At 33.5% G+C, this 16,153-nt stretch overlaps 1 protein-coding gene across 2 annotated transcripts in view; it reads right to left on the reverse strand.

Annotated features, from left to right (window-relative positions):
* Positions 1-455: 455 nt before the first annotated feature.
* MAP3K7 (mitogen-activated protein kinase kinase kinase 7) overlaps positions 456-16,153 on the reverse strand; it is a 69,937-nt gene continuing 54,239 nt past the window's right edge. The window contains exons 14-17 of one of the 2 annotated variants that reach the window (XM_002925088.4): positions 9,587-9,692; positions 5,274-5,335; positions 4,279-4,394; positions 456-2,189 (exon numbers count right to left, since the gene is read on the reverse strand). In XM_002925088.4, coding sequence (XP_002925134.1) covers positions 2,009-2,189; positions 4,279-4,394; positions 5,274-5,335; positions 9,587-9,692 — 465 coding nt within the window. In that variant the 3' untranslated portion in view covers positions 456-2,008. The remainder of the gene's footprint in view (positions 2,190-4,278; positions 4,395-5,273; positions 5,336-9,586; positions 9,693-16,153) is intronic. The other variant, XM_002925089.4, reaches the window with a different exon arrangement.

A 16,153-nucleotide genomic window follows, 5' to 3' on the forward strand; every position in this document is an offset into this window, starting at 1 on the left:
TCCTATTTGAGATTTTAATGAAGTGATTACATGTAATAATAATAAATTTTCCCTTTAAGTATGTAATACATAGTAAAAACACACTAATGACTAGAAATAAAATCTGAAACCTATAATGCTAAATCCTAATGGAAAGGTCGAGCATTAGCATCCACACCTGAATATCTCATTCTCTGAGATAATTAGAAAAGTCTCTGAACACTCACCAGGTCCCTTTTGGTGGAGTGACACATATATATCACAAGCAGCAATGCTAGGAATGAGTTATACTTTTCCTTAGACTTTTCTGTGCCAATTTTATTTTACTATTAATGTGCCGAGACCAGTATCACTTTCAACTAGGCAATCAAATTATTTGGGAATAATTCTTCTTTTATTTAAATAAAGTAATGGTAGACATTTATTTACTGGAAACTTTCTAGTAATAGACTTTGAGGAAGCTAAAAATGACACAGTTTAGTACAAACTGTCTTTACCTTTATTGCTTGTATACACAGGAATACATTATAAAACTCAGTGGGAGGAGGAAAAAAAATAACAGAAGAAAAAGTTACCTGCTTTAGCATTTTTAAGAATAGTTTTGATAACTTCTTAGATCACCCTGCTTATCTGAAACAGAGCAAAACTACAATACAATCATGATATAATTCTAATAATCACAGCAATTATGCTTTCATTTTTAATTTTCTCTTCATAAAACATTAATGCTATAAAAATGAGGTTGATGACATCCTTGTTTAAAAGACACCTTGTACTGGTATCAAAATGTGATTTATTTTAATACCAACTGAAAAAATAGAGCTTATATTGTCTATGATTTCAATGAAGTTTTTTTATTACTTTTATTTTCAAAGTTGGTAGCAAAGTTATTGTTAACAATATAAATTTTCTCTTTATAAGTTTCGAAATTCCCTTAAAAGTGTTGAAAGGCAGCAGGCATTCTAGGATGGGCTTGCAAGGAAAATCAATTACTCCAAGGTTGATAAATAGTATACTTGATGAATTTATATTTATTTCTTTAATTCCCTTACTAACTTCTGATTTGCCAGGTTTTTTACTCTTTTGGTATCATAAAAGAAATCTGAGCCCAAGCCTTTTAGCTGGAGCAATTATTTCCATTTTCCAATATTTCTCTTTAGTTTTTCAAATATACACTAAAACAATCCAATAATCATTGCAGGAAGGAAGGATCATTTAAGCTGGATCGTGTTCATTTACCTTCTAATTTCATTTAAGAGATACTAATATTAGAGTGATAAAATCTTTATAGTTTCAACACACACGCAATCACAAAATTAAAAAATCTTTATATCTTAAAAAAAGGGTTCCATTTTGTTCAATGTATCATAGTCAAATTTTAGTCCAATGAAATACGCTTTTATTAAATACAGCAGCCACCACTTACCTTTAAATATTTTATGGATGGAACTAAGTTCAGTACTGATTGAAGGATGCTGGCATCGAGCCCTCACTTGCAACTATCCCTAAGTGTTCTGCATTTCTATAATGTACCACCGCTTATTCTAGATTTATAATACCCTGTCTTTAACTTGGTATATACCACCTTTTGGAAAAAAATTGTTTTTTGAGATGAGATACAAGAACAAAATCATTCTTGAGGTTTCACCTCGAAAAAAAGACGATGTTTGCACATAGCAGCTAGTTTGATACCCCGTTTTTGTTAGGCTAGCCTTCACACAATGAGCATGCATATACAGCCATGGTTCACTGCATCTGTTTTGAAGTTGAGAACTGCTGCTTATTCAAGTCACAGATGCCCCCATGTTATGCAAGGAGACAGTTGAATTGCATGTCCACCATGAGAAAAAGAAAATAAACGATGAAACAAAATGCAGCAAATATAGGCAGTTGGCATTCAGAACACGCCCAAAAGCTAACACTCATGAATTGTCATTATAAGGGCTTTTCTTTCCTTAAAAAAAAGAAAAAAAAAAAAAAAAAGAAAAGTCTTTCTTTGCATATTTTAAAATTTAAAGGTCCCAGAGAATCATGAAGTGCCTTGTCGTTTTTGCTGCTGACTTCTGATGACCTCTAGTTGTTTTTTGCATTGCTGGTAGTAAGTAGAAAGGCTTTTGTTTTCATCTAAAAGCTTTTTATGTTCCTGTACCAGACGAGATGTATTTTGCTGGTCCTTTTCATCCTGGTCCAGTTCTGCAACTAGTTCTTGCCTAAAAACAAATACCACATAATAAAATAGAGTACATGGTAGGAAAATTCGTATCTTACTAACTGATGAGCTCAACTTATTAGGACTTTTATTCTGGGTTGATCATTATGTATCTGAGGTACACTACTCAGATACACTTGCAGGCTAGAATGGAAACTATCACCCACTTTTCTGGTGTACTCATACAAACACCATAATCCTTTTGTAAGTAACTATACTTAGACAATTAGTGAATGCAGATAAAATGGTAAAATAAAAGTTTCAAGACATTTTATTTGGTATTCCTTTTGTGTAGGAAGAAGAAAAAAGGCTGGGGAAGGGCTCTGACCACAGGAAAATAATATGATATTTTATCATTCATACTCCACTTTTACACTCATGAAATTTTATTCACGTTCTGAAGTCACAGTCTTATTTAACTACAGTGCAAAGTGGCAGCTCATAAAACATGTGCAAGCTAATTAAAATAGATGCTATCAACTTAAATCTATTTATTTTAAAAGTGAGAACAATACACAGTACCACTTTCAAATGAGTTGAGCACTTTCATGAACATTTTCATGAAAGACCATTAGAGACTTTTATAGCCTGATAAACTGGTAGATGTTCAATATTAACTCCTAATGTGAACTTATTGGATATAACTGAATAATTAATGAAAAGCCTTTAGATGATTTTCTTATAATATTTCTCATTTAAAGTATTTAAAATTGATTAAATTGTCACAGTTTTCACATTCCCTCAATCTATCATTTATTTTTTCCAGCACAGAACTATCAAATGGACAAATAGGAAAAAAGTATAGATTAAATATGTGAGAGAGGTTTTTTTTTTTTTTAACATAGAGTGTCAATAGTTCTACAATTAGCTCCACAATTTGCAGACTCTAATATTTATTCCCTATATAGCCTTTAAGGTACTGAATTGAAATCATTTTAACAGTAAATTCTGAAGGAGTTATTTTTTCTGGGGTTTTTTTTGGAAGTACAAACAAAACTTTACACAAATTACTTCAAGAACCAAGAAATTTTCATTTATTTAGATTAAAATTAACAGAGGGAATCCTATTACCTTGTATACCTATAGTTGCCATGATTTTGTCCTATAGCATTTCATTTCAGTTACCAGAATAACTCAGCTTCAGAGGTATAAAATTTTCATGAGGATCATACTTAAGAAACTGAAGTTTTTGTTTTGTTTCTTAAGAATTTCAAATAAAGGAGCATGAAAATTGGTTTTCTTAAAAAAAGGGAGGAAAAAGGCAGCCTCTTTATAACTCTCAGAAAAACACATGTGAGTATAAAACTCCCCGGAAAAACATTCACAGGTATAAAATAAAGTAATTCTAGTCTTCTAAACACATACCTAGAAAGAATATATCAACAAAATATTTTTAAGATAAAGCACAGCTGAATATTAGTAAATCAAATTATTTTACCTATGTCCAAGGAAATAATAAATATTTATAACTATAAATCTAAACAGCTTCTAGCTTTAAAATTCTTAGAACATAAAACATGTGTATATAACACCAGTTTATTTTCCTTAATTTTAATATAATATATGTAGTCAAAAGGGTTGAGTTTTGCATGAAAAACAGCCAAAAGTTGCTTCAAACAAAGAAAAACACATATTAAAACCTCCAAGTTGGAAATATAGTTGACCCTGGAACAACAAGGGTCTGAACTACATGGATCCATTTATACATGGATTTTTGTGCAGTAGTGTAAATGTATTTTCTTTTCCTTATGATTTCCTTAATAAAACTTTTCATCCAGCTAACTTTATTCTAAGAATACAGTACATAATACATATACCACATAAAATATATTAATTGACTGTTTTATATTATCGGTAAGGATTCTAGTCAACAGTAGGCCACTAGTATTTTTGGGGAATCAAACATTACATGTGGATTTTTGAATGAGTGGGAGTTCAGCACTCCAACCCCCAAAATGTTCAAGGGTCAACTGTATGCTTAATAATTAGTTCTAAAAATTACGAAGTTTTCATGTCTTCCAACAATATTTCACCTTAACATACTTTAAACTCAAAATACTAATGTGTTTTATTCATAAAAGATAACTTACTTTCTCTGTAATAACAATGCAATTTCTGTTTGAACTTTCATATATTCTTGTGCCATTTTACAATGCTGTTCAAACACTGCCATAGATTCTTTGGAGTTTGGGCACGGTGCTAGAGGCTGAAAATAAATCAGGACTGTTAAAACAATTAAATCAAATCTCAATATCAAGCTGAGAGTTAGGACAGTGACTGTGATAGGTTTTTATAGCACTGAAGCAATGGTCTTTAAACACCAAATGAGTGTTAAACCATGGCCTAGAAAATTTTGGTGTCCTTTTGTCAGCATTAACTCAGAACTTAAATTCACACTTGCTGTTTTAACACTTGCTATTACAGAGAATCACGACCAGAGTTATCATTGGCCTCTGGTTTTACGTTTCAGGTTGTCAAGCCATATTATACCAAAAGAAGTTTACGGCTCTCATACTCATGAGGAGACACTGAAGTGTATTACTTATATTTTCAGTCACTATGAACATGACAGTGTATTATGAAATCTATTAAGTGGAAATGAGCTTATGTAAATTTTATACTATAGCACTTAAGAGCAAAAATGCTATTCTTGGTATTCTTTTTTTTTTTTTTTTTGAGAGAGTGCGAGAGGAAATCTCAAGCAGCCTCCACACCCAGTGGAGACCCCAACGTGGAGGTCGATCTCATGACCCTCAGATCATGAACTGAGCCAACATCAAGAGTTGGACACTTAACCGACTGAGCCACCCAGGTGCCCCCCCCATCCATTCTTGGCATTCTTAAAGATATGGAAGTATTCTAAGACAACTGTTAAGAACATACGATTTCACCAATTTTAGATTTGATTAACTTAACTGAATGAACCATTTTAACTTGATTTTAGAAAGTTTAAGGAGGCCAACTAAAAGCATAAATAAATGAATATATGATGACAGATATGAACACAACCGTCTGCTTTCTAGACAGATTCTCTAAACTTTTTCTAAGGAAAAAGTAAACATTCACCGAGAAAGTACCCCTTTACCTGTAGTTGGTGATCCAGTGTAAGATAAGCCATTGGGATAGAGTTATCTGATCCATTGGTATCTGGAATTCAAGTATGTACTTTATTTTCTATCATAAATAAGTATAAGCAAAAAGCAAGAAAGGATGCATGAAATATTGGCATTTTTTTCCTAAAGTAAATAATACATAAAAGTTATTGCTATTGGTAATGAAGAGAGTCTATTTCTGAATTCTAAAGATAAAAAGAGAACATTCTATCACCAGATAATCAGAATGCAACCACACTCTCGTACAATTTAAGTTGGCTATAAATTGTGTAACATTAAAGGTTATAAGCCCTTGTTCAATTAAAAACAAAAACATCTACCCAAGACTAATACTACATTATATGGTAACCAATTTGAATTTAAATAAAATCCTGAAAGAAAACAAAACAAAAAAAATAGTGGTATGGAACCCTTATACTTTAAATTCAGTCTTGACTGACCCTACCTAATCAAATCTCGTATCTCTTTCTTTCCTTATCATGCTGTTTAATGTAGACTCTGTGAACCCCTTCCCACCCTTCCTAGTGAGAATCACTGCAGAAAATGAAAGATGTTTTTGATGGGAGTATATTGAACACAGGTGTAATGAATAATATGGAAACTGTAGCTCAACGTCATGCGCGGAACAGTTAAATGGGTTAAATCAAACCACCAGTCAAAATTTTACTAAAGTATTTGAACAGACAGCTTTTGTTTGTATTTCAAAAGAGGTAAACCGTCATAACAACTTGCATGAGTCACATGGGATTAACATTTATGCCTCCAGAAGCAGGCAGGATAACTGTGAAGTAATATGGACTTTTTAATTTCAGAAGTAGCTGCTTTCCCACTGTTAGGAAAAGGATAAATGAGTTAAATAAGTGAATTGTTCAGGGGTGCCTGGGTGGCTCAGTTGGTTAAGCGGCTGCCTTCGGCTCAGGTCATGATCCCAGGGTCCTGGAATCAAGCCCTGCGTCGGGCTCCCTGCTCAGTGGAGAGCCTGCTTCTTCCTCTCCCTCTGCCTGCCACTCTACCTGCTTGTGCTCTATCTCTGTCAAATAAATAAATAAATAAATAAATCTTAAAAAAAAAAAAAAAGTGAACTGTTCAGCCCTTTTCCTGACAAGCGATTCCTTGATAGAGTGGTGCAGATAAAGACAAGGTCTGGCTGACAGCAAGGCACTGCACGCAATGCAGTAAGAACTAGGGCAGTTTGATGGTTCAGTAACTTCAATAATTTATTACTGACTGATAATCTAGTTTTCTTTTTCAAAGCCACTGTGAATGTGCTTGCAAGTAACTCCAAAAGCTAAGCTAAATCAAATGCTAACATATAAGTAAGCAGTCAACACAAGGTGGTAATGGTTACTATCACTGTTGCTACTGTTATTGCTATTGATACTAAATGGAGAATTAGGAAGGAAGGGCAATTTTATATACTTGAGTTTGTATTTCAGATTGAAAAGGTAATGTTTAAAAAAAAAAGTAATGTTTATTAAATACTGGAGTGCAGTAAAAAAGAGTGACAGTGTAATGCCTAGCAGAATCTTACCTATCTTAAAATCATATAGTAACATAAGTATTCTTCTGGAATGGCTAAACAAGAAATACACTTAACTTGCTATTTTTCTAACTCTTTCCCCACGCACAACAACAGTTTCAAACTATGCTTCCATGGAACACTACTTTCCACAAAATTACAACTGATTAAAAGTTATTTGCCCCTGACTTTATAGGAAAAATTAAGTGTCTTGAACTCTTTCAACATTTCTATTCTTAGTATTCTTTCTTAAATCTTTCATACTTGCTATATCTTATTAAATAAACACCCTGTATCTGATATGTACTTTCTTTTTGATTTTTATTTTCTTTAAAGATTTTATTTGACACAGAGAGAGAGAAAGCCAGAGAGAGAGAGAGAGAGAGAGAGAGCAAGCACATGAGGGGGAGCAACAGCAGGAGAGGGAGAAGCAGGCTCCCAACAGAGCAGGGAGCCCGATGCTGGGCTTGATCACAGGACCCTGGGATCATGGCCTGAGCCAAAGGCAGACACTTAACTGACTAAGCCAGCCAGGAGCCCCTCTGATATGTATTTTAAAATTAAGTGTATCAGTATTTCATAGTATTCAGGGAATGGAAAAAAATCCAAGATTGTTCTATAAACTATTAAAACTATTTGCACTGCAAATTTAGTAGTTTCTTAAATGTATTAAATAAAGCATAATGAGTTTTTTTTTTATTTTTAATGTGTCAGTGTTATGACTCTAATAAGATTGCAAGCAGTGGGCCATATCTTATACTTCTGTTCGCAAATACGAAAAACTCTTTGGTGAGTTTTTCCTTCTCTGTGGCTCCCTCTACTGTGTCTAGCCATCTCTCTCAACTAACTGCTCTTGGGTATGTATGTCTTTCTTTATCTCCAGTATATTATAAAGAGAAATCCAAGAGCACTCATTATATGCTATGATTATTAAACTGATATGCTTTTTATTTTTCTCTGAAAACGCATAGAAATCCCTCCTCTTTTAAAATAAAACTACTCAATTAGGTTATTTAAACTTACATATGCACTTCTAATTTTTTCCTGAATCACGGGGCCTCCAAAGAAAAAGGCTTTACCAGTATCTCTTCCCTGTTATTTATTGTATTAGCTTGATTATCAGTACTTCTTTCAGAAACAGTGCAAAGCTGAACCTCATTAAATAAAAGCATAAACCAGTCTCAACTTCTAAAATTATATTCAAAATTATCTAAAAATGATAACCTCATACTTGCTGTATTTTAAGGCAAAGGCAACATTTAGCTGAATTTTGGACCTAGGCATGATTTCTAGCTATTGGTATTTTAGGTCCCAGAAAAGAAAAAAATGAGATTGGGGTTGAAAGTCTGGAAGAACACATGAAGTAGAAAAAAAAACCCAGCAGTTAAGTGAGAGGGACATGAAAGAATTTTTATTTTACTTTCATGAATTCACAATTACGTTGACTGGCAAGGCAAGATTAGTCTAGACTGAAGTCAGGAGAGGCCCTGCCAAGTTGAACACTAGGCCCCAGCAAATGCTGTAACGTCAGAGCAAGTACTCCCCTTCACCAGAGGGCTGAAGAACCAAAAAGAGCTAATCTTACCTGAATGTAACTATCAAATCTGTCCAGAGCGTTTCCCTATCTACCTCTGAGGAGAAAGCACATTGTGATGAACTCTGCATATGTGCTGAGTAGTGAATGTTCTGGGCAATCCTAGGTTGGGCTATGCTAGGGGTGAAATTTAGAGGAGTTTTTGCCACCACTAAATTTAAACTTACTGAAACTAGAGAGTGCACCCCTGGCTAAACATAGTTGTATCTTACATAAAACAGAGAAAAGCTACTCAGTTAATTTTTTAAATTAAATTATGAACTTGACTAAGCTATGCCAAATATCTATAAATACTTATATGTAGTGTTTTAGTTTGTAAAGGGAGAAAGCTGACTTTTTAATTTCAATTTAATTGTGACTATTAATAACATAGTTGATCTTAAATAAAATCCCAAATGGTTTAATTTTCCAAGGTCTAAGAGATCATCTTTCCCTCTCTGACATAATATATAAATAATAAATTTTTATAGAACCATACTGCTGAGTATTTATCAGGGAATTCTCTTAACGCTAAGGAAAAGTTAATTCCACTGTGGCACATAATTTCCTGCTTGCCCGTAAGAAAACTATTCCATCATCAGATTTTAATACTAGTATTTTGACCAGCTAGTCATTCATGTTAGAGAGTTTTAATAACTCTTAACAGGCTCTTTAAGGTCTAGTTAACAGAAATTTATGTAACTGAAATGAAGTCTCCCTACCAGTTAAAAATGATTCAAAAAGTTAATGGTCAGAATTTTTTTTTCTCACTGAGGTACATGATATCTTGTGTCTTTAAGACAAAATACTGAGATGAAGATGAATATTTTTATCATTCTGCTGATTTTAGTTATTTAAGATAATGGACTTTACTACTACCATCCAGTAGGATGGATCAAAAATAGGAAAATCAGAGACTTAAGTATCAAGAATACAGTATATAGTGACCCCAAACCAAACCACCTTCACTACAGATGTTTAGTATCTGGGGGAAAAAATGCAGAAGGCAAGACAATCTATCTCTGTACTCAAAAACTCACCTTTAAGTTTACTGCTAATATTTGATTTTATTAATATGAAAATCTACACTACTGTAAAATGCCTGCCTTTACAAAGATCAGAGTCATGACACAAATAAATGAAAACAAATATGATGAATTCAACTTCTTATAGTGAGGAAATACACTGGTCACCTGTGGAATCATCAGGAGTCCATGGATGACTTCGAGTTGGCTTTTCTGAGGTTGGTCCTGAGGTAGTGATCATTCTGACACTAGGACTGGATGACCTACTGCTTACCTATCGGAAGAAGTGACAGGAGGAACAAAATGTGATTTTTTTTGTGGATAAAGATAAGAGAACATTTTTATTATAAAGCAAAGGACAGCCTTCCATTTCTATCACTAGAGGTCCTGAAATACTCTTGCAAAAAATAAATAAATCCTCTAAGATTTTACACACACACACACACACACACACACACACACACACACAATTTATATGCACTCATGCATAATAACTCTTAAAAACTGATAAGCTTTCAAGAAAGTAAGAGAAATGTTCTGAGACCAGAAATAAAGCAGGGTCAGGAGTCCAGTAAGTGCTTAAACTGTTAGCCCTGGGAATTTCAACTGAACACCAATGATCTAGAGCTTTTGTTTTGACTACATTTTGCACTCAGAGGAATAAGCATAAAGTCTTGGGCCTTTGTAGGATGGGAACGAGACTGGAGAACTGCTGTGGTTCAAGCTAAATAAGGCTTCAGTCTTGAGGAAAGAGTGAACTAGGAAGAAAGATCTACCCAACAAAAGCAGATAGCAAATAAATTTGTCTGTGTTGGGAGTGGCTCTGGCTGGAGTGGAGAAATGTATCCACTGTGAATGCATAAAATATTTCCGTAATTGTTGGACGATACAACAAATCCCAACCACAACCAATCCCAAGCAGAAAAAAATAACAGAAAAGCTACAATAATGAATTAAACGTGGGTCATATTATAGCCAAATTCTATAAAACAAAGACAAATAAAAGATAGCAGAAAGCAGCCAAAGACAGATTATCCCCAAAACCATACTAGTTAGATTCTCTCTCAATAGCAAAAAGGAAGCCAGAAGAAAGTGGAAAATCTTTAAACTGCTAAAGGAAAATAACTACCATCCTAGAATTGTTTGGGCAACAAAAATATAAAGAATGAGGTCAAAATAACATTCTTAGACAAGCAAAAACAGACTCTACCATCCAAAAGCTCTTTTCATAACAATTTCTAAAGCACGTACTTTTGGGATAAGAAAAATTTTTCCCTGATTGAAAGGCCAAGTTGCAATCAGGAATGCTGGCAAACATAAGGATGAATCTATATATAGAAAATATTAAACAATGGAAACATGACTAATTTATAAAATTACCAAGCAAACAAATAAATAAGATAGTACTAAAACGTGAATAACAACAGCATAAGCCAGAGAAGCACTGATTTAAAAATCCTTATATTGTTGAAGAAAAGGGTAAAGATACTAACTTTAGGTTGAGTATGCATGTTAAGATTTCATAGGTGGTTACTTAAAGTAATAAACATATGATTCCCAAATTAGAAAGAGAAATAATGGAATGAGAAATGTATTTGTTCGATTCAAAAAGAGGCAAAAGAGGAGCAAAAAGGGAAATAATAAGAGAAAGCATAAAATAAGAAGGAACAAATTTATCAGTAACCATAATATAAATGCATTAAATTCTTCAGTTAAGATGTTTAAAAAATCAGACTGTCAGGCTGGATTAAATGCTCTTTTTAGAAGAGATCTAATTCACAGAGTAGAGAAAACAGAAAGTTAAAGGATGAAAAAAGATAATCAGGCAAACCTACCCAAAATAAAGTTATGTAGCTATATTAATATGAGAAAGAATACATTTTGGGGTAAAAAAAAATTACTAGGGAAAGAGATAAAATGATTAGTGAGTCAATTCATTACGTAACACCAATTCAAAATTTATATGCTCTACCTATTTTAAGAAATGCTATATCTATACATAGCTTCCAAACAGATACAGCAATAAAACTGCAAGGAGAAAGGGACATATTCACCACCAAAGTGCAGTATTTTAATACTCCTCTGTAAATGATTTATAAAAGCAGACCAAAAAACAAAATACAACACCAACAAAACCTGAGCTCCATAAGAAGCAAGCTTGATCTAAACATATCAATGAACCCTATACCTAAAAACTGGAGAATATTCATTCTTTTCAAGCACTGTGGAACACTTACGAAAACTGATCATGTACTAGCTATAAGGCAAATCTCAAAAAAGTTAAAAAAAATTTAGTATTATATAAACCATATATTTTTGTATTGACTCAAAATTAACCTTAAAAATCTCATATATTTGGACATTTAAAAACACTTCTAAATAACTCACTGTTCAAAGAAAACAAAGTGGAAATAAGAAAGTATTTGAACTGATTTTTACCACGAAACACAGTAAAAACTGTAGGATGCAACTACGGAAGCACTAGGAGAAAAATACTTAATTCCAAATATTTAGGTGAGAAAAAATTAGAAGCAGTGACAATTTACAAACTAGGGATTTAATTTACAAAATTAGAAAAAGAACAAAGTCATCAGCTTCCCCTCAAGAATAACAAAATAAGAATGCAAGAATACTATAATTTGGTGGTTAGTAAATTAAAAATAAAACAAAAAATTCATAAAGTAAAAAGGACAAATTCTAAAAAATACATAAATCACTAAAGTTTCCATACATTATAGAAAATATCAAGCCCAGAGGATTTCACAGTTGAGCTCTTATCACTTTCCATCTTAAAGAAATTATTCTAGAAAAAAGAAACACTTCCTGACTCATTCCATAAAGGCAGTAAACCTGATTAAGAAACAAGGACAGAATAAGAAAAACTGCTAGCCAACTTCACTGATGAAAATAGGTGCCAAAGTCAAAGTTCTAAAAATTATATTAGCAAATGGAAGTTGGCAGTGTAAAAACAATAAAAATGATGTGAAAAGTTGAGGTTATCCTACAAATGTAAAGGTCACTTGATGCTAGGAATTCTATTAATCCAATTCATCATATTAACAGATTAAAGGAGAAAAATCTCAATGGATGCATAAAAAAGCATTTGACAAAATTTAACAGCCATTTATGAAACTACATTTAACAAACTTGAATTCCATTTAAGAGAAGATAGTTTCTTAACCAGAGAAACAGTATTTATAAAAAGTCGAGAAATGTGGTAGCACAGAAAATGGCATTGTAGGCTGGTGGATGACAGAGAGGTCACAGGCAAGGAGCACACAGGGGAACTGATCATGTTCCATTTCTTAAGCTGGGTGGCAGATTCATGAGTGTTCATTTTATTATCAGGCTTCACAACTTACATATACTCTTATCTATGAACTAGTATTTCATATATTAAACACTCTCAAAGGACATATGAGTTAAAATGGATTTTATAGGACTCTTTTCTAAAAAAGCACCTTTTTTTCCCTCTAAGTGTTACTGAATACTCTAGGATACTCAAAAAAGAATATGGAGTCATACAAAATAAAACATAAAAAGTACATAAATTCAAAAAAATCTTCAACAGAAACACTCAAAGACTACATCAAGTAAAATGAGGGGGATACAGTCGTAGTGGAAAGTCCCCTTGAGTAGAAATTAGCAGATGTGAGTTCTAATTTACGTGTAATGTCTGATTTAGTTTACTTTAAGAAGTCTTGCTTTCTTTATCTAGAGGGGGGAGGGGCTGGGTTAAAGATGTGATAACTTTTAATATTTCATCTGCTGCTAAAGTTCTATTATTTTAAGCCTTGAAAACTCACAATGGGTTGAGGATACAAAAAAGTAAAAGGCACTTTTATAACAATTTTGGAAATGAACCATGAAATAATTTTGAAGGAAATACTGATGGAATACTACTTTCATCTTGGGTACCTATTGAAATTGCTTCAGAAATTCCAAAAAGCTCCTACACCATAAACAATTTTTCAGCTCCATATCAGACTGGTCTTTCCAAAACCTTGGTTTACTCATGACACACTTACAAAGGTGCCCTGTGTATAACAATGCTCATTCTGTTTCTCTCTCCTCCTTGCTAATTCTTCTTCATCCTTTAGAGCCCTGCTGAGATTCCCTTCAACATTGTAGGTTCATTCTTGCTACATCCTTGGTTCATTGAGCACAAAGCCAGAGCCTATGTTTGAAGACTGCTTTATTCTAGCAGTGTGTAGAATACAAATGTTCATTTACTGGTTGTTACTGGATCAATTCTGAAATGCCCACACTGGCATTCCTGACCCCTCCACTGGCCAGGTTTACCTTACCATCTGGATTATCTCTCCTCTGACAATTTGTTATGCCCCTCTTTCTCCTCCTGCTTTTAATCTTGACCCCATATTCATTCAAGGGTTATATGGTCTAGTGCAAAGAGCAAATATGACAACTGAACTGTTTAAAACTGACATTTTTATATATCAAAACAGCTGAATATCAGCAAATTCACATGATTTAGTGTAATACTTTGTGAAGACATGGGTTTAAATCTCAGTTCTGCCATTTTTGGCTGCGTGAACTTATACAAGTTGTCTTTTGGAGCCTTAAGTTCCTCATTTATCAAGCGTGGTTGAGTAGTAGTAACAGTTAAGAAGTCAGGCACTGGAAAAAATACAACCCAGAATTTGAATCTCTGGTCTGCTATTTATTAGTAGTGTGGCTTTAGGTAAGTTATTTAACCTCTAAGACTCAATAAGTAAAATGAGAACAGTATTACCTGCCTCATCAGTTTGTAAAAAAAATCAAATGAAATAAAGTACCCGAAGTGTTTCTTTGACACAATAAAAATGTTCACCAAATGGCTGATTATTAGGCTGTAGATCTAAGATGGGAATACACAAATGAACTTGCAGCACTTAACAATTCCCTCTCAAGATCGAAATCACAGTTCTTTTTATAAAACATAGTGACCAAACTCTATCACAAAGACATTTCTCTCCTTTGAATTTTGGCTGTATTTGTAGTCTGCTACTACATAAACCTCAACTTGAGACTGAAATAGTTTATATTACTTTCAATGTTTGTTATTCCTCAAAAATATTATAATATACTAAGGGCAGAGATCATGTGTACTTTTATATTGTACTCCCCAGGACTTAGGAAATTACTGAATAAATAATAACTACAAAATAAATACTCATTGAATAAAATGACAACATAAGCTGTTAGCACTCAGATATAAGACTGGTGCTTAGGCTTATTTACCTTTTGTATACAAGAAAGAATATATACCAGAAAGAACCAGTGATGAAATTTGTAACTCTTAACTTTCGGACACTACTACCCTTGGTTAAAAAAGTAGAGATACTATGACATTATTCCCAAGTCCTTTAAACCTTCTTCTTTTTTTTAGAGACGGAGGGGGGAAGGGAGAGAGGGAGTGGGAAAGAGAGAATTTTAAGCAGGCTCTATGCCTAACCTGGAGCCTGAGTTTGTGGGGGAGGGAAGGCTTGATCTCACAACCCTGAGATCATGACCTGAGCTGAAATCAGGAGTCAGATGTTTAACAGACTGAGCCACCTACCGCCCCAAGGCTAGTATTTTTATTTTTATTTTTTTTAATTTTAATTTTTATTTTTTTTTAAGGCTAGTATTTTTAAGTCAAGTTTCAAAACTAGGTTTTCCTTAAAACTACAAGAAAAGCCATCATGAGCTAAATTTACATCCATAAATTAACTAAGTCTTCATATTTCAAGAAATTGGTTTTTCGATGAGTAACAGTATGCTAAAACGTTTGTATAAAAAAAACTGAAGAACATTTAAAAACAAGCCATAACTATATTTCTTGAACACCTGAAAAATACAAGGTATAAATAAGAGAATCAGGTAACATTTGACAATTAAAAAAAAAATCAAATTAGTTTATGTTAGGTTAAATTTATGTTACTGCTTGCAAACGACTAAGGAAGAAGTTTATTTTATTTTTTCTTTTTTATAGTACTATTTTTTATTGTATTATGTTAGTCACCGTACAGTACATCCCTGGGTTTTTGATGTAAAGTTCGATGATTCATTAGTTGCGTATAACACCCAGTGCACCATGCAATACGTGCCCTCCTTACTACCCATCACCAGCCTATCCCATTCCCTCTCCCACCTCCCCTCCGAAGCCCTCAGTTTGTTTCTCAGAGTCCATAGTCTCTCATGCTTCATTCCCCCTTCTGATTACCCCCCTTTCTTTATCCCTTTCTTCTCCTACCGATCTTCCTAGTTCTTATGTTCCATAGATGAGAGAAACCATATGATAATTGTCTTTCTCTGCTTGGCTATTTCACTTAGCATTATCTCCTCCAGTGCCGTCCACGATGCAGCAAATGTTGAGAAATCGTTCTTTTTGATAGCTGAGTAATATTCCATTGTATATATGGACCACATCTTCTTAATCCAGTCATCTGTTGAAGGGCATCTCGGCTCCTTCCACGATTTAGCTATTGGGGTGAACACTGGGGTGCATATGGCTCTTCTCTTCACTACGTCTGTATCTTTGGGGTAAATACCCAGTAGTGCAATGGCTGGCTCATAGGGTAGCTCAATTTTTAACTTTTTAAGTTTTATTTTATAGTAGCTGTTCTTTTAAAAAAAACATTGGTCAAATTCTTATGGTCATGTATGCTCTCAAACTATTAAAACTCATTTGGATTGCTCCTTTCTTCAAGACATTTACAATTACTTTATTCTATTCTTATACAAATTGTAAAG

This window comes from Ailuropoda melanoleuca, chromosome 10 (genome assembly GCF_002007445.2).
Source record: "Ailuropoda melanoleuca isolate Jingjing chromosome 10, ASM200744v2, whole genome shotgun sequence".
NCBI classification, from domain to species: Eukaryota; Metazoa; Chordata; class Mammalia; order Carnivora; family Ursidae; genus Ailuropoda; species Ailuropoda melanoleuca.